The 19,048-nt window shown below is 35.2% G+C and overlaps 2 protein-coding genes across 5 annotated transcripts; both read right to left on the minus strand.

Annotated features, from left to right (window-relative positions):
* Nucleotides 1-4,246: 4,246 nt before the first annotated feature.
* ddhd2 (DDHD domain containing 2) lies at nt 4,247-12,791 on the minus strand. 2 transcript variants are annotated; one of them, XM_051911222.1, is made up of 17 exons: nt 12,487-12,791; nt 11,290-11,452; nt 10,973-11,169; nt 10,803-10,892; nt 10,603-10,717; nt 9,454-9,543; nt 9,138-9,279; nt 8,834-9,042; nt 8,633-8,697; nt 7,586-7,714; nt 7,401-7,487; nt 7,057-7,194; nt 5,483-5,638; nt 5,290-5,395; nt 5,049-5,189; nt 4,813-4,957; nt 4,247-4,720 (listed from the first exon to the last, which is right to left on the minus strand). In XM_051911222.1, the coding sequence occupies exons 2-17, from the start codon at nt 11,417-11,419 to the stop codon at nt 4,645-4,647; spliced, it is 2,016 nt and encodes a 671-aa protein (XP_051767182.1). In that variant the 5' UTR covers nt 11,420-11,452; nt 12,487-12,791; the 3' UTR covers nt 4,247-4,644. The 2 variants fall into 2 exon arrangements, with proteins under 2 accessions (XP_051767182.1, XP_051767183.1); XM_051911223.1 differs by lacking the exon at nt 12,487-12,791 and adding an exon at nt 11,968-12,457.
* Nucleotides 12,792-13,498: 707 nt separating this feature from the next.
* Nucleotides 13,499-18,727, minus strand: plpp5 (phospholipid phosphatase 5). Of its 3 annotated transcripts, none has more exons than XM_051911225.1 (8): nt 18,515-18,727; nt 17,331-17,443; nt 16,975-17,083; nt 16,783-16,870; nt 16,005-16,068; nt 15,565-15,689; nt 14,150-14,320; nt 13,499-14,065 (listed from the first exon to the last, which is right to left on the minus strand). In XM_051911225.1, the coding sequence occupies exons 2-8, from the start codon at nt 17,399-17,401 to the stop codon at nt 13,896-13,898; spliced, it is 798 nt and encodes a 265-aa protein (XP_051767185.1). In that variant the 5' UTR covers nt 17,402-17,443; nt 18,515-18,727; the 3' UTR covers nt 13,499-13,895. The 3 variants fall into 3 exon arrangements, with proteins under 3 accessions (XP_051767185.1, XP_051767184.1, XP_051767186.1); XM_051911224.1 differs by having other exon boundaries at nt 18,450-18,715; XM_051911226.1 differs by lacking the exon at nt 18,515-18,727 and adding an exon at nt 18,161-18,418.
* Between the last annotated feature and the right edge of the window lie 321 nt (nt 18,728-19,048).

Here is a 19,048-nt window from a genome sequence, read left to right on the forward strand (position 1 = left end):
CTTCCGGTCTTGAATGTGTACACAAGCTGTGCATTTTAAGGCACAAGTTTGACTGGCTAATTCATGTAATATCTTTATGACATAAGGTCAGAATATCAAAACCAGTCTGAAAACTTCTGCAGCTCGAATAAGCACATGGAGCAACAGTAATATTATATTTCATTAGCTTAAATGAATATAGCATCTTTTTATTGGTGAACTATAGTCAATTAGGTACCTTTAAAAGTTGTTACAAGACCTTAAACTGCTTTTAATTTAGGGTAAAAGCTTCAGGCAAAAAAGAAGTAAACTCTAATTTCAGCTCAAGGTTCCTCTCACATATACCTGACACATTTTTACCTACATTTGCAGATCTCACACTACGCTGACACTGTCTGAACACTGAACTTTTCTGAACTGATGTTGTTCTGATATGTGTGGTTGGCTGGTTTTAAAGCAATAGAATGCCTCAGTATTGAAAACTGAAAACACACCTCTTCCGAAGGCGCACACACACACACACACACACACACACGCGCGCGCGCACGCACACACACACACACACACACACACACACACACACACACACAGGTAGGGCTTTATTTTTTTGGAATTGATTGGATGGTTGAATGGTTGTGGCTTGCTATTGGTTGATCTCATGTGAGTGACAGGTTGACCCGCCCTCACGCTAGTAAACGCATCATCAGAGAAGAGATGTCATTGCAAGAGGGAGGGGAAGATATTTTGATCAAAGATTACGAGGGTACATGAATTTAAAAAAAAAAATAATGATGCACATGGATAAATCATTTATAATAAAGAGGCAATATAGCATAAAAACAAGAATTGTTAATTTTGATTTCATGGTGACTTTATAAATGAATTAAAATACTAAAATATTTTTCATAGATTTTGGACATTGTTGAGATAAACAGTTTTGGCTCTTGGCCTGCGTTCATGTCATATAATTTGACACCGCATAATAAAGACCAAACCTCTCTGAATGAGGTTGTGCACATATTACCAGAAGCTTATAGAAAAGTGGTAATGACTAAATCTGGTAAAGACTGCCCTCTTGTGGTTGGGGTGAGCAAATAGGTAAAGAATGTATGATGCCAGAAAACATACTGAAGAAAATCTCATTATAGAGAATCCTTCAGAAGCACATGTATGGCTGGTGGACATGGAGCATTCTTGGAAAGACAATTTCTGCTTCACTCAGAGGACCCCAAATTGTAACCACATAAAGACACCCCTTTTATAAAGTTATTCAAAAAATAAGAACCAAACAACCCTACAAAGCTGAAGAGAATCCAAATGTAAGATACAGCTGCTGTGTCGCATTTCGAAGGCTGCGTCCTCCAGAGATTGCATTTGTCGGCTGCGTATGTCATTGAGGCTGCCTCATTTCAGTAAAGTAACCACTACATTCCTAAATCATAAAGAAATTACAACTATTCATGCTTCACTAGGAATAACAGTCAAATTTATAATGGTTACTTTTCTGAAATGAGACATTCTTGATCACGTACGTGGCGGACAACTACAACCTCCGGAGGAAGCAGCCTTCGAAATGAGATGCAGCTAGCATGTGCTTACAAGTGTTTACATAGTTGCCATGCAACAAGCAGAACCAGAGTGCACGGAACATGAGAAATTCTCTTCAGTCAGGACTCAGTGAGTTGTATCTACACTCTTTTCAGAGGCACGGAACCATGAGTGATCTCAGGCTGCAAAACTTCCCATTGTTGACTCAACATATTTCCACATCCTTCTTCCACAAGGGACGATTACATAGTCCACTGCACACTGTAGGGGTCCAGCTCATTTGAACATGGCAGATAGCGTTCCACTACTGATTCAAAAGACTAGAAGTTTCACCCTCAGGCACTTTAACTCAACTGATGGGCACAAGACTCCACATTTCCAAGCGATGAGTGTTTTTAGGTGTGACCTCACCCTTCAGCCTCATTGGAAATACCAGAAAGAAAGATAAAATCAAGCCAAGATGACACAATTCACATGCAAAGGTCTTTTGAGCCAGCTGGTCACTTAGTTGTTTCTGACAGAACCATAAGCTAGGCATTTATCATTTTATATTTTTGTTAAATACAGATTTTCACATCTTGATTCAGTGCCTCAGCATTGTGAAAAACATAAGCAGTCAAAAGTGAGTCTTTCTACAAACGGAAGGGTCTCTGATTAAAGCTTTCCCACTGTGGGCAGTTAGGGGACTTGTATGTCTTTCTTTGTATGAGTCTAGAGAGTGAATTGACCTTTGCTTCAGTGGACGAAGCAGAGACACAATTACAGTACTGACTTCAGTGTAGGGGTCAGTTTTCTCATGTGGTTAACACATGTGACTAACCATGTAATGAGACAGTTCAGCTCTCCATTTCCTTCGGCATAGCTCAAATAAAGTTTCCTACCCTGATGATCAAAGATGATGCGGGTATTTATGTTTCCCAGATATTTCCATGAATTGGTCAACCATGTGACTATGAAAAGAATGCAGGACTTCAACTACAGTAGGATTATAAAATTTGTGCACTGATGTGTGTAAGTCGCACTAACTAGGTTTTTACATTTTGGTGAGGGGACCAAATGGCATACTTGTGAAAACAACAGCATCCTTTTCGGGAGACAACATTATGGCCAAGTTTGGATTAGGTTAAAAAAAGGGTGATTTGAGTTTAGCCTAAAAGACATGCATAGGTTAAGAAAACAAATATGTTCCCACAGAAGTCTAGTTAAGAATTCTGAAGTGAAAACTTTAGCCTAGAACAAATATAAATAGCATTTGAATAAATAAACTTTAAATAAATTAACAACTGGAGACTAAATGAAGTGAACCTGTGAAAACCAACCTCTCCTTAAACAGCAAAGAATAGGCTATTGATTTAAAAAATTCCATTAATGTTTAATAGAATAAATATAATAATAAATAAATAAAAAATTTTGTCAAATCTGTCATAATTTACTTGGCATCTTTTTTGTTCCAAACCTGCATGACTTTTTTAATTCATACCTTACACAAGAGATGTTAAGCAGAATGCCAGTCTCAGTAATTTTTACTGCATATTTTCTATAATGAAAGTGAATGGTGACCGAGTCTAACGGTCGCCGTAAAATTTCTCTATTTGTGTTCCACTGAAAACTACATGGTCATACCGGGTTTGAACAACAGAATGGTGTTTTTAGTGGGGTGGGTTGACCCCAATCAAATGGTTGTGACCCAAAACACACCTGTACCAGTTCTTACTAGCATACTTAAATCTTACAGGCAGATGTGTTGAGGCAAGTTGCAGCTAAACACTGAAGGACAGTAGCCCTCAAGGACCGAAACATAGCGCAAAATGCGTCCTGTGTGATTTGCCATTCAATGTTCTTCATCAATTCATGGGAAGTTACGTCATGTAATTCGCTCCAAATGTTCTCAGCTCTCTCTGGTTTACAACGATCAGACATACTTAATAGAGACAGAAAAGTTAACCGTTCATTAAGAGAGTTGTTGACTCAAGAACCGCTCGGTCCGACTCGTAAATAAATCGTTTTGTTAACCGGTTCAAATGGCTAATTGAAAAGATTCAACTCAAAAGAGCAAGGCGTTCAAATGTTGAAAAGCGAACATTCTAAAATTAATGGTTTTTAAACCTTCCACTTGACTTAATGGACTGTTACAGATTATATGGAACTGTTGACTTTGTTCAACTGAGAGAAAATCTTAAACCTCTGACAAGCGAACTATTCTGACTCGTGAACAGCGTGCGTAAACTCGCGCGTTCATGTTCGGCTGAAGTTTTAATTCCCTCTATGCAGATAAGAAAAAATGAAACATTTCTGTAAAATTCTTGTGGATTAAGACCGTTTCTCACCTTTTCCTGATGTTTTTTCAAAGGCTGGGCATCTTCATACAAACTTATCTTTCCAAGTCTTAATAAATAGTTTGACTATTTTCAAGTATCAGAACTTCTACATTTAAAGAGACGGACTGAAAGTCTCGTAAATCCTGACGGCAGTAGTGCTGTTGTGTTCATTGGCTGTGTGGAATTCTTGGCGGAGGATGCATGGGAGGGCAGTTCATGACTCTGTATGGAAAGGGGATGTTTTGTAATGTGTGGCGCACGATTCCAGACGGATAAATGGGAAATGAACGAACTTCCCGGTGGCTATGATCTGAATTCTGCCTTAAAGACACAGTGTTGGTATCTGAAGAATTTCTAACAACAAAATCGAATCTGAGATACAAATACAGTCATCACAAAAATTATTTTGGGTTAGGAATTTAATAATAATAATGATAATAATAATAAAAACAGCACAAATATCCAGGCATTATGAATACACAATATTAATTAAATAAACAATTAGAAGAAAAAAAAAAACTGACCAAAGTTATATTCGTATACATTTGATGAAAGTTTTTTTACAATGCACATTAGTGCACAAAAGGGTATTGTGTGGATCAAATGTCTCAAAGCCTGCCTTGAGAATACTGCAGCAATATCCTAATACCTGGCAACAGTTCAGTTGGGATTCCAAATTCAAATTCTTGATTTTTTTTTTAGGTAGTTTATCAGCTTGTTAATATATGTGGAGAGAATTGATTCGTTGGACTGGACTGGCATTAAAGGTTGTCAGTACTATACAAAAGGTATATAACATTTATAACTGAGCACATCTCACTGGAATATTTCCATAAATCTCTCTGAGAACCAACAGAGCAGTATCTTCTGACTCCCTGCAAACAAAACACAGAGAATTATTCATTTCAGAGCACATACACATTAATGATATAAAAGTACATAAGTATCATAAAAGATTTTCTCTTACCAGTAGCACAGATGGCTCTGTATTGCAAACAGGTACTCATTGAAACTTTCAATCGGTGTCTCCTGAAGGACGAAGTCAATGCGTCGCCCACGATTCAACATTCCCACATTGGTGAAGTTTCCTTCCTCCTGCTCCATTGGTGATACTGCACAACAAATATTCAAATGTGAGATGGAACATTCGAAATCTGATGTGGATTTTATAAATATCCGAATACTAAAAGTTTAATTCGATACCTTCTGCTTCATCAGTAGGGGTCATGGAACTGAGTCCACCCTCTGCGAGCGCTGGTGATGGGACCTGAGAAATGCTCTGCCAAACCATTCGTAGGGATCCCAGTAAATCAGAACTGACTCGAGTCAACCCTTCTTTGAGTTCTGTAGGCATTAAAGACATTTCATTGAACAATATTTAGCCTCAGAGAAATTTTTGAATATAAAAACTATGGATTTCGATCCATAAAGTGATGTGATATACCAAGGTGCATCCTCTTTCTGCCTTTATGATGGGGTATCAACATCGGTGGCAAGTCCACGTCTCGAGGCACAAGCATGGGCTCAATCCGATATGCCACAGGGTCAAACTGCACAGATTACATTCAAGGTTTAAGAACATAGCTCTAAGGAAGTTATATGGTTCTTCTCAGTCAGTGTTTTGGAGCGTGTCTTACTGGATGGAAGATGTTGTAGAAACTCTTGCAGGTCGGGAAGCTGTAATTAGGATCAATCCTCTTCATACCTCTGACTGTTAAAAACATTCCTATGGGTGAACCAACAGCAAAGAAAGCCTGAGGATGAAAGGCTAACTGAGGATAGTCAATGGATACCTGCAGAATAAAAGAACAAGTTATCTGGCAACTGTAACTTAAACAGTGAAATACTTTGAATTTTTAAGAATTTCTAAAAAGAAATTTTAAGAATTAATTTGAATTTCTACTCATATCAATCCTAAACTTGAAGGGACATACAGAAAAAATAAGTAAATAAATGATATACACTACCAGTCAAAAGTTTGGAAACATTACTATTTTTAATGTTTTTGAACGAAGTCTCTTATGCTCATTAAGGCTGCACTTATTTCATAATAAATACAGAAAAAACAATAATATTGTGAAATATTATTACAATTTAAAATTATGGTTTTCTATTTTAATATACTTTAAAATATAATTTATTATTGTGACGCAAAGCTGAATTGTCAGCATCATTACTCCAGTCTTCAGTGTCACATGATCCTTCAGAAATCATTGTAATATGCTGATTTATTATCAATGTTGGAAACAGTTGTGCTGCTTAATATTATTTTATAACCTGCGATACTTTTTCAGGATTCTTTGATGAATAAAAAGTTAAAAAATATCAGCATTTATTTAAAATAGAAATCTTTTGTAACAATATACACTACTGTTCAAAAGTTTGGGGTCAGTAATTTTTTTTCTTTCTTTTTTTTTGAAAGAAATGAATACTTTTATTCAGCACGGATGTGTTAAATTGATAAAAAGTGATAGTAAAGATTTATATTGTTAGAAAAGATTTATATTTTAAATAAATGCTGTTCTTTTTAACCTTTTATTCATCAATGAATCCTGAAAAAAGTATCACAGTTTCCAAAAAAATATTAAGCAATACAACTGTTTTCAACATTGATAGTAACTGAGTATCAAATCAGCATATTAGAATGATTGCTGAATGATCATGTGACACTGAAGACTGGAGTAATGATGCTGAAAATTCAGCTTTGCATCACAGAAATAAATTATATTTTAAAGTATATTAAAATAGAAAACCATAATTTAAATTGTAATAATATTTCACAGTATTATTGTTTTTTCTGTATTTATTATGAAATAAATGCAGCCTTATTGAGCATAAGAGACTTCGTTCAAAAACATTAAAAATAGTAATATTTCCAAACTTTTGACTGGTATGTATATTATATATATATATATATATATATATTCTCATCAAAGAATACTAAAAATCTAATATAAAAATGAATCACGGTTTCCACAAAAATATTAAGCAGCACAACAGTTTTCAAAATTGATAATAATAAGAAATGTTTCTTGAGCAGCAGATCAGCATATTAGAATGATTTCTGAAGGATCATGTGACACTGAAGACTGGAGAAATGATTCTAAAAATTCAGCTTAACCATCACAAGAATAAATTACATTTTAAAATATATTATTATTATTATTATTATTTTTTTTTTTTTTTTTTTTTTTTTAATACAAATACTTACTTGTCCAATGCCAACATCAAAATGCTGATAATCAATGGCACTAGTGGTGGGGGTTTGATGATCATGAGAATTTCTTATCCCTAGACTTGAGGAGTGCGTCTCATTTTGGGCTGCATGTCCACTTCCGATTCTGGAGTGCTGTTGGATATTCAAGAAGTAGTTACTAGAACGTATCAAAACCAACATTCCAATCTAAAACAATGGACTGTTATCTGTCTTCCCTTCCATTTCTGGGTGTGGAAAGGAAGCTTCAGACAATTAATCTACACTGCAAACCTTTCCACGTCTACCATGAGCCACTGAGCTCCTACAAACACAGGGCTATAAGGAATTTCAGGAATTACCTTCCATTTCTTGACACAGTTCATCAATTTCTTGCGAGGACCAAGGGGTATTCCGATATCTTTTAGGTCCTTCTCTGAGCAGAGCATCTGAAATGGTTTAATTGGAATAAAAGGGTTGAAATGAAGAATTGGAGTGTTGTGTTTTTAAGATGCGTGTTATGTGTGTTTCAGGACAGAAAACTGACCAAAGACTCCATATCCATTTGTTCTCTCTGGAGTACATTGAGATGCTCCTCCAACCCATGGCTCTTCAGCACCTCCTCCAGACTCTCATAGGAACCGCAGCCTGTGTCAACATGATGGTCCTCATAGAGCTGTACAGACCACAAAGACATTGTTCTATTGATCACCTATATTCTTTGAAATCTATAAAAGCAAAAGGATACTTTGCTCTATAAAAAAAAAAAAAAAAAAAAGGCACAGTAATGTGCAAAAGCTGAACAATAGATGATTCTGCAGCAACAGTACATTTTGAGGAACAAAACAATAGTTAGATTTTGTATTTGTTTTTTTATAGTGCCTTTCACAATACATGTTTCATAACAAATAATTTATTTAATGCATAATTTAAAAATATATAAGAAATACAAATATAATAATAATTTAAAATTTTTTATAATAATTTTTTTAAAAGATTTTTTTTATTATTAGACAAGTCAAAAAGTCATTCAGAGACATACTGGATTAATCTAAAATTTATTTACAGAAAAATATTAGCAAAAGTTATCTAAAAATAATAAGTAGTTACTTTTTATTAGTCACATGTTAAAATTCCCCATTACTCTCCAGAAAGTTCTTTTTCTCTGTAGTATTTACTGTAGACAAAAACCATTCAAATTAATACATTAATGTTTATTACTAAATAATTTTATCATACATTATGACAAGGATTTTATTAGATTTTATGACAAACCAGTGTTATTTTGAGATTATTTGTATACTATTATTAGCATTTATTAATATTTTCATTTTTTATTTTAATTTAAAAGTGATTTTTATTGTGCCTATGTCATTTTGTAAACATTTCTATATAGCTTTAATTTATTTTATACTTAATATTATATATATAATATTTAATATTATATATTATTTCAGTGAGCTGGCATTGGAACATTTATAATTTTCTTTTTTTTTTCTTTTTCTTTTTTTTCATTTATATTATATTTAAGCTTTATTTCAGTTACCAAAAAGAATTCTTAGCTCCAGTTAACAATAGCAACACTGGTACAAACCTCATGAGCTGTGGCATCTGCACTTGTCTCTTGATTGGTCAGGAGATCAAACAGGATCAATGAGCCTGTGTAAAACAAGACACATTATTGGATAAAACTTTAAACATGAAATATTTGTACGGTTCATAAGTATTGGTTATTATTATTATTATATCACCTAACCAAAACAGTAATTCTGTTCTAAAAAGCACAGTTAGGTACCGAGGCTGTGTCCAACCAGGGAAACGTGTCCTGTGAAGTGTGGATGCCTCTGAAGGAAGAGGCTGTGGAGACGGTTGATCTCAGAGGCCACTGTATCCACAATAGTCTGGCAGTATGTGGCACTATTGTAGAAGAAAAGGTCCAGCACGGTGTCGTTGCTGAACTGACGCAGACGGCTAATGCTAGGCAGAGTTATCCTCTCAATGTCTCTATTAAAATTAGAAATAAAAGAGTAAATATTTATGTGGGTTTTCTCCACACAAAAAAACAAAAAAATCAAGACGATAAGAGTCAAACGTCTTACTTATCAACTCCTGTAGTTTCTCCATGTAAGACTTTGTGCCAGTTGACTGGAAGATACTCAACCCTTCCAATGATGCATGAGTCCTTACTCTGCCTGAAGTGGCTGTTTATGAGGCCGTTGGAGGCGTTTCGAAATTCATTAACTGCAACAGGGAATGGGGGGGAGAAATGTCAGAATTCTTAAAAAAAAAAAATGGTTCAATAATATGGAGTGTTAAGTATCATAAATGTGGCTTGTGAACTGCATGATAATTGCTAAACAATCCAACATATTGGGAAGAAGCGCTCATGTTTGGTTTTAGATGATAAAGGCTCACCACACTGGACAATGCCACGGAGACGTATGTCACAGGCCGGACCGATACCGTGAACCATGAACACCAGGTGGTCTACTATCTCTGGTTCTCCTACAGAAACAAAGCAAGAAATTATATCAAAAGATATATTATTGTTAGCAAACAAGCATTACAAACCACTTAACCCTAAGACATGCTCAAGCTGTAACGGTTTAGAAATCTACTGACGTTCCTTGCTGTCTACTATCTAAATACACAAGGAGGAAGCTATCTTCTAAGGCAGCATCCTAATTAAAGTGAACAGGAGAGACTCAACCCACAACTGATTGAGATGAGTGTTGCTAAGCTAGTAATGTGATGGTCATAATCACCATAATTTAGAGATGCAACGTTCTACTCGGAAGCTGTTCACGACCTCAGACCTCAAATTCAGAGTTTGAGGACATTTTTACAAGTTGGAATCTCATAATTATGGTAATTCTGACATGGCATGAACGCACCTTTTAACACATAAACGTCACAGCACACATAAATATTGCATGAAATAGTCCAGAGTTTGATGTTAGCATGTTGCTAAGATAACAATGATATACTTTAATACGCATAAAAATACACAGCACACACAAATATTAGGTGGAATAGTCCACTGGAGTTTCATCTTAGCATGTTTCTAAGATAACCGTTTGATACTTTAATATGCATAAAAATACACAGCACACACAAATATTGGGTGAAATAGACCAGAGTTTGATGTTAGCACGTTGCTAAGGTAACAATGTGATACTTTGATACATATAAAAATACACAGCACACATGAATATCCATTTAATACTTTAAACTTAATAATAATAATAATAATAATAATAATTACATTGCGCGCAGATATTGGGTAGTATAGTCAATTTTCAATTACACTGGACTGTTTTTATTAATCTTTTCAGTATTGAAAGAAATAAGTATATTTGTTGTCTACATTGCTCTACATACTCGCCATCTTGGATGAGCTTGTCACAATGCATTCTGGGACTGTCTACATGAAGCATATGAGTATTTTTGCCTTAGAATTTGGCCAAAATGAGGTATTATAGCTTTTGGAGGTGCATTTATGTCAGAAACATGAAAAGTAAAATCCCTAGGATTTTAAATAGAGTTTTAGGGAGCTGCACTTACCCTCTGGTATCTCTACTGGAATATTCTCAGTTCCTCTCTTTAGAGTCTTGGGTTGAGTTCGTTCAGACGGGGAAGGGGGAAAGTCCTTGCAGCTAATGGAATACTGTGTCATCAGCTGAGGTAAAGCAATGAGAGAGACAAAATGTAACTTGTGAACAGAAAAGTGTCCATTCTGCATGAGCTTTACATTAATATAATACCTTTGGATTGTGAAGGATCACAGTTTCTCCTGTTGGGAGCTCCAAATTCGTCTTCCATTCGTCCAGCGTAACTGCAATCATATAGGCGTCCTGTTTTTGAATAGAGAAAAAGTATTAAGTATTAAAAACGATAAAATTTAAATTTATTCTAGAAAATCTGTGCCTCTCACCTCTAGGAATTCACTAAGTTCCTCACTGTAGGGAGTGTAGGTCACGTCTTTGCTGCCTTTGTGGAACCAGGAGCATCGTCTGACCTCGGTGGGCTTCTGTTCCCAATACACAGAGTAACGCTTTCTTTCACGTACCCTGACGTCATACCGTCTTCCATCTGTAGCCACTACCACTTCATCTTTTTCACTTTTCCCCACTGCAAACAAACCAGCTCTCATGGTTATCATTCAAAACATACATTTGTACTTGTGCCAACTATACTTTCAGCAATTGCAACCATAGGTTTTAAAATAGCCAAAAGGAGACCATGGAAGACCTCGACTGTAAGCATCCTCCAGTTGCCGTGAGTCTTCTCTGCTGAAGGGTTGCCAGGAGTCCTTGGAGTCCACCTGCTGGTTGAAGAACCAGTGGTACTGGACGGGTTGATACGGCTCAGCAACATTCATGCTGAGAACAGCAGAGATGCCAAGGACAATGGACTGCAAATATAATGTTGCGATGTTTTTTTAGTAATACTCTAATGATCTCTGTGATCTCATTTGTACAGACAGACAGACAGATAGATAGATGTCACATTAGATAAAATCGTTTGCTAAATGAATAAATGTTTATTGATATACATTAAAACATGAAACTATATTTTACTACATTTCAAATTGCTACACTGTTTTTATTATTATTATTATTTTTTTTAAGAATTATTAATAAAAATTGCGCCTAACTACTTTTACACATTTCTTTTCTCTTTTTTAAATGTCCAGTCATTCACACCACCTAGACATTTTGGATTTGAAGCTCCACAATATCTGGATAACTTTTAACGTCATTAAAAAAAAAGAAAGAAAAAATAGCAACATAAAACGTTGTCAATATATTAATAACATAAAAAAATAGCATAAAATATTGTCCATATACATTAAGAAATGAACATATATTGTAAGACTATTAACAAAATCACATAAAATTGGAAAGCACAATATGACTTTTGACATACTCAAACATCAAGGAGAGCGGTTACGTCATCATATGGTGCCAGCTATATTACGTAATATTGGATGATGGCAGCAAAGCAAATGACAAACAGAAGTCAAATTATCAGTTGGTCCACTGGCAATGTGTTGTGAACATTACAAAATAAGCAGCTAAAGTAATTTTAATCATACGGACATTGCGGAGCGCGTTTGTGTTTGTGTTGGTTGCGTAACGTTAATTGTACTGCAAAAATAGGACACGACAGTTAAATGAGTGACCGAGGACAATGAAACATAAACAAACTGCATTTTATCTGATCGTGGCAAATTAGGTGTACAAGACTAACACATAAATGACGATTCGATATACGAAAAAAATACATAGAAAAAGACAAGCTATCTGACTAACACAAGTTTTTGTTTGGAAATGTTTAAAACACGATGTCAAGACATAGTGATCTTATGTATTACGAACGTTTATCATCTGATACAACAAATTAAGGCAAATAGAGGGAAACATAACAATGTATCGCAACACTCACCGGCTGTTAGTAAGGATGCCCGCGTAGGACAAAATTGATTTCTGACAGAGAGAGCAAACCTCACACTGTTATTCACTATGGTGGTCAAGTCCGAAGTAAATGCAGCCAACAAGAACTCAAACCTTATAAGTGGTCTTGGAGTCTAAAGGTCGACTGACAGGGGGAATTTTGAAATAATCAATCAACAGTAGCAACAAGTGCATTACACCATTGTGAGATGGGGTTATGATGAGTCAATGGATAAGAAATTATGATTCTCATAATCACATGCATAGTAAACTCAGAATAACAAATGATTCATTAATATATTCTTTAGTTTTCAGTGTCTTGCATAAGATATGTGTTCTCAGAGTTTATATTTAGAAAGACCACAGTGGTGAATGAACTTCTATTTTAAATGAACTGTTTCTTTAAATATTTAAACGACTGTTTGACGATAACATTTAAAAGTTTGGACACACTACTCATTGTTCATTATAACTGCTTCTTCGACGTTTTTCAACAAATGGTCACAGATAGGAGGTTGTTAATCTTCATAAAGTTGAATTTATATACTCTATTAGAAGCTGTTTTATTTTCTATTCAGCTTGAAAACATGTAATTTTGCCATATCAAAACAAATTTTTAGCCTGTTCTTGGTATAAGATTAGTTCATTAGTTAAATAAAATGTTAATTATTTTTAATTGTCAGTTGAAAAGCTTGACCTCTAGTTTTTGCTAGTTTAATTTTGTCTTCAGTAGATCCATCCCCGTTCTCAACTATGACCTCTTCGGCAGATGCTGGGACCGCCTCGTAATTAAGGTAATAGTTTATCAAACATATCAAATAGTTCTCACAGCAAATAAACCAAACCAAAACATTATTGACTCACTTCCGGGAAATTCCCAGAGTGATGTTTCATACTGTATCAGATAATACATAATACAGAGCAAAGGTCTTCTCACAACAAGTAATCTTCTACAGTGTTGACAGACACTGTAATGTCGAATGATCTGCTCAAATTTCAGCCGATACATTATAAATCACAAACTTTATTGACAAAGATATTGGGATTTCCTGTATGCATACAGTCTCTACTGGAGATCACCATAAATATGTCTGCCAAGTTGTGAAACTGACCTAGAAGCCGTTTTAACATACATTAAGTTCTTTCACTGGGATAGTTCACATATAAACCTCAAATAGCTTGATAAGGTACAAATTTTTAAAGACATTTTCAAAAAGACAGCTCTACAATACACTCATTGTGAATGTCTAAAACAGTATAGGAAGGCAAAAAACGAGAAGTACTCGTTGGTCCACAGGTGGCATACAAAAAAAAATAGACATAATCGCAGCAACTGGCTTGGTAAACATTCACTCAGTATATGGTTGTTGGTCTGGTTAAGTTGTAGCAGAATTTGAGTTCCTATAAAGGTAAGAGGTAGCCTGGGTTGGCCTGCTTGCGTTCCTGAGCAGGAGCCACTGTCTCTCTCATTCGGAGGGGTCTGTGGCAGTCCAGGTCATTGAGAGCTGGGTAATGCTGTCGGTAACATAAGTATGAGAAGGCCAAACCGAGGAGAGATCCCACCAACACATCTGGGAGTGAATGGAAAACCATGTCATTGCCTTGAATCTATATGTGTCACTAGAGCAGTGATAATGATGACATGAAATTCTCACCTTGCCAGTGATGTTTGTAGTCACATGTTCTGGAGAGGGCGATCATAATGGCGAAAAGGAGGGGGGTGAGGAAGGCACACAACCTCCAGGCTTTACCTCGGCCTGCTGGGCTAAAACAGTGCAGCTTTCCAGCCACGTACAGGGCAGTGAAGCCCAGGCCAGCAAACGCAACTATGACAAAAAAGGGAAAAAAAAAAAAAAAAACGGATAAAAAGTTGTTACAATGGTATATTTTCTTATTTTGTGTTATATATATATTCAGTAAGAATTTAACTATCTTTTATACAGCAAGGAATGTTTAAATTGATCAAAACAAAGTAAAGATTTTTTTTTTACAAACAATTTATATTTTAAATAAATGCTGTTCCTTTAACCCTTCTGTTCGTCAAATAATTTCAACTTTGCCATGCCAGGAATAAATTACATTTTAAAATATTTAAATTTTCTAACTAAAAATGGAAAACTTTTTATGCATTTTAACCATTTATTTACACAACAACTGCGTTTTGGGTGCCTGAAAAAGGAAAATTTTGAAAACGGGTTTCAAAGTGCAAGTTTTTGAAAATGATAGCTTTATAATCTCTGTGTAAACTACAAAAACACAAATTTGTGAAAACAGTGACATCATGTGCATACTTATTACATGTTCGGTCTATAGGCGCATAGTGTTTCTTTACAAAGTGAGATCGCCAACTACTGGCCTGGCATGGATAATACAGCGTTTTTAGTCGTTTTTGCGGATCCGTGTGAACGGAGATCGTTTTTACAATGTTGTCGTCTGTACATGAAAAACACAAAGGAAAATCGTTTTCGTTTTTAATACATCATTGTCGTGTAAACGTCCCCTAAAATTATAATAATATTTCACAATATTACTGTTTCTACTGTACTTTTGATCAAATAAATGCAGCCTTGGTGAGAGTAAAACTTCTCTTTCAAAAATGTTAAAAAAAATCATATATTTATTATTATTTATATATAAAAATAAATTATTACTTATTATACTTAAATTGATATAGATTGAGTGTATATGGAGTGTAAAATAAGTTTGAAGTCAACATCAATCAAACATCAAATCAAAATGGTCCCTATTGACTTTTTTTTATTTTTTAAAAACAATTCTTCCTGGTTTTATTGTGCATGATGCCCTTTGCTCCAAATAAAACAAATGTTGCTCATTGTAATTTTTTATGAAACCAAAACAACCTCTGAAGCAATCAAGCTCCATTCTGGTTTCTAACACCCATTTTTCACAATCCAATTAATTCCAGGCAGACAAAATCCTGCCTTACATTTTTTCTTGTTTCACTCAGAAATGCCGTATGTCAGATTACAGAAATAAAGTGGGTTGTGAACAGTGTTTCATGCTGACTTTAAAAAAAAAACACCACTAAATAAACAGCAGCTGCTCTTACAGGAAGAGTGTCCGCTTGGAAAGCTCTTCCTGCCTTCCATTACTACATCCGGGTCACCGCTACAGCGAAGCTCTGGGTTCATTTGGCCATCCGGGAAACAGCGGTAGAAGAAATCAGGCCGTGGCCTGGTATGGACAGAGAAAGGAAGTTTAATGGGAAAAGGACTAGGCCTGTGAGTATCTAGTCCTCTCTACTAGTCTTTCAACAAATGCTTCATTTTTCTAAGCTGAGTCAATGGGAGATCTATTGTAATATAATTAAAAATAAAAAAATAAATAAACCACACTTATCTGAATTTATTTACAAAACAAAGTGTTTATGTTAAATGGTTTGAGATTAATTAATGTCTGCAGTGATGTGGGATATTGAGGTGGACATTAACACAGTTTGGTATATCTAGTGCAAAGTTAACATTGTGATAAGGTTGGCCACTCACTCACCTTCCCACGATTAGCTTGACTGCATTAGTGAAAACTCCATTTAACACCAGGGTCAAAGTCACAGCTGTGTCAAACAAAAGACACAGAGACTTCCGTTAACCGGCAATAACACTCAAGATCATGATTTCATCATTTGATACATTATCTCTTTACAAAGACTTATACCAACTACATTTCACTATAAATAAACATTACAGGGAGGCATACAAATATTCTATAATATATGTTTATTTAATATTAACTCAACAACAACAACATCATATATATTTAAAAAAAAAAATGAAATGTGGGAGTGTGTGTATATATATTTGTATATATATATATATATATATATATACACACACACACACACACACATATATATATATATACACACTCAAGTTAAAAATATATATAATGAAATATATTATATATATATATATATATATATATATATATATATTTTATGTAAAATGAAATGTGTGTGAGTGTGTGTATATGTATATATATATTACACACACAAATTAAGTTTAAAAGAAATATATATATATATTAAAAATATGTTTTATATATATAAGGGCTATCAAAAACAACACATTAATTCCTGTGATTAATTTTTTCTGTTTAATGTGTTTAAAATATTTAGCGTTACAGTTAGCATTTATTTACAGGCTAGTGTTACAGTTTTTATTTTTGTTTTTTAATTATACTATGTAAAATTATTATTATTTTTTTTTAAATTATAATTAATTATATATATTTTATATATGTAAATATTTATAAAACACACACTCCTTACCCAAAGATGCCTCTTTCATATCGGCCTTTCCACCTTGTTTCAAGGCAAATAAAAAAATAACCACCAATGGAGTGAAGAGGGCGATAGACTGTTTAAATTAGAAAAAAATGGTAGTGATATCCCTTTATTCAAACACCTGCATGGTATATTCAAATGCAGTTTCATGGCTGAATAAGAGTGGCAAGCACTTACAAACATAAGGCGGGTAGGAACACGATCCTTTTTGACGGGATGGAACTTATAGAGCCAGAGTTCTTCAGGCTGGATCTCACGGCTGAAGGGAGGAAGCTCCTCAGTCACGCTACAAGAGCATAATAACAGCCTGAGAGAACAATCCTCATCTCCACAAAACAAACAAACAGAGGCACAGCTCAGGAGACTGGAAGATCTACCCACACAGCTGTGAGAGAACTTGGCTCTCCAAAACAGAACAAAAGACTGGCATAACAGGTTATAAATATAGAGGATACTGGTTTGATCTGTCAAACCCACAGAAGTAGTTCAGGTCAAGGGTTAGGGGTAGTAATACAAGAATAAAGTGTACTTACAGAAAAAGACCTAAAAGCAGCAGCCGTACAATAACTTCAGCAATGAAGCCATTATCAAAACTCTTCCTCATCTTTGGTCCTGGTTTGTCATTGAAGACAACTTCCCCTAAAACCTGGAAGAAAGCGGAAGATGATTTTGCATTGAACTGAAACTGTGAACTCATATTTAGATGCCCTGAATTAAATATCTGAGAACCCAAGCAGGAACATACGAGATAAACTTCATCACCAAAACCATCCACCAGCATGAAATGAGAAGATATGATGGGGAATGTGACACTTCAGCTGGTTAGTATTATAAACCCAATATCAACAGAAAAAATATCAACAGAAAATAAACCACTAGTGTTATTCAAAAGAGGATTTATATTACATTTATTTAGCCTGTGGCACGGAACCCAGTTAGAAAACAAACAAAAAAAACAAAAAAAAAAAAAAAAAAACAGTTTAAGATGGTACCTGGATTCTAATTGGTCTATGATGGTCATTACAAGCTGGTTGACCAGTTACCATGTTCCAAAAAACAACCTGAAGTATGACCAGATAGCAGCTGGTTTGTTGCTGAACACCAACTAATGACCACCTTGGATCAGCAATTAAATACTACCATGTTTCACAAACCAGCACAGCTTTTCTAGTTCTAACCTGGTTAAAACATCCAGTTGGTATCTTCATTTGATGGTCATTACAAGCTGGTTGACCAGTTATGTTCCAAAACCAATCTGAATTACTATGACCAGCTAGCAGCTGGTTTGTTACACATCACCAACTAATGACCACCTTAGATCAGCTAGAAACCATCTACAATGTTCCAAAACTAGTTTAACTACCTTAAGATGATATGTAAACAGATAGTAGCTGGTTTAAGATGGTCCAAGATGGCCTATACCACAGTTTAAACCAGCATAAACAAGCTGCCAGGTTTTTTAGTAGTCTAAGATGGTCTACAGTTTAAAACAACTAGAAACCAGCTACCATGTTTCAAAACAGCTAGATTTAGATCAGTTTATCCAGCACGGAAGTAACTCAAGGATCGAATTTTCCAAGAGAAACCAGAGCATCACTAGAAAGTCGCGCGATCCTCCGCGGCGGCCACATCTGTAATATTTGCTTACGAACATTTCCGCAAATACGACATCGCGCATCCTCCGTCTTTTGTCTGCAGCGCGGAGTTGAATACAGACCTTCGGATTCTTTCCTTTTCTGTCTAAACCGTCGCCTTGTCGGCTGTTGAGAGCAGCCACCGGAGCAGAATTTTCCGATGTCTGTCATATATATTTGACATGTCCAGCAGCAGCTGACCGCGGTACAGATCAGCGATGAAGGAGTATGACTGACGAGGCAGCGCACACACACTGACATTAACACGTCAGTCCTTTCTGTGATGTCCGAATCGCGAAGGAGCCGTTTGATTGAACAGGTTCTTATTATAGATTCGATCGAGCCGATTCGCAGAGCCTTTGTGAATCACATGACAGTAAAGTGGTAACTTTTTCGCTTTGAAATACAAAATCATCAAAATTTCATAATTTCTCTTTATTCACTTAAAACCAGATGTCCTCAGACCATCTACTTCTAAAAACTCCTAGAATATATAGAACTTAATGTAAACATTTGAGAATATTCATGAAAACATTTCAAATGATCTAAAATCAAAGTCCGCCTTTTGCTATAAACTCAACAATGTCACATTGGCTTTGATGGGGTTTATATGTAAA

Source organism: Ctenopharyngodon idella, chromosome 10 (genome assembly GCF_019924925.1).
Source record: "Ctenopharyngodon idella isolate HZGC_01 chromosome 10, HZGC01, whole genome shotgun sequence".
NCBI classification, from domain to species: domain Eukaryota; kingdom Metazoa; phylum Chordata; class Actinopteri; order Cypriniformes; family Xenocyprididae; genus Ctenopharyngodon; species Ctenopharyngodon idella.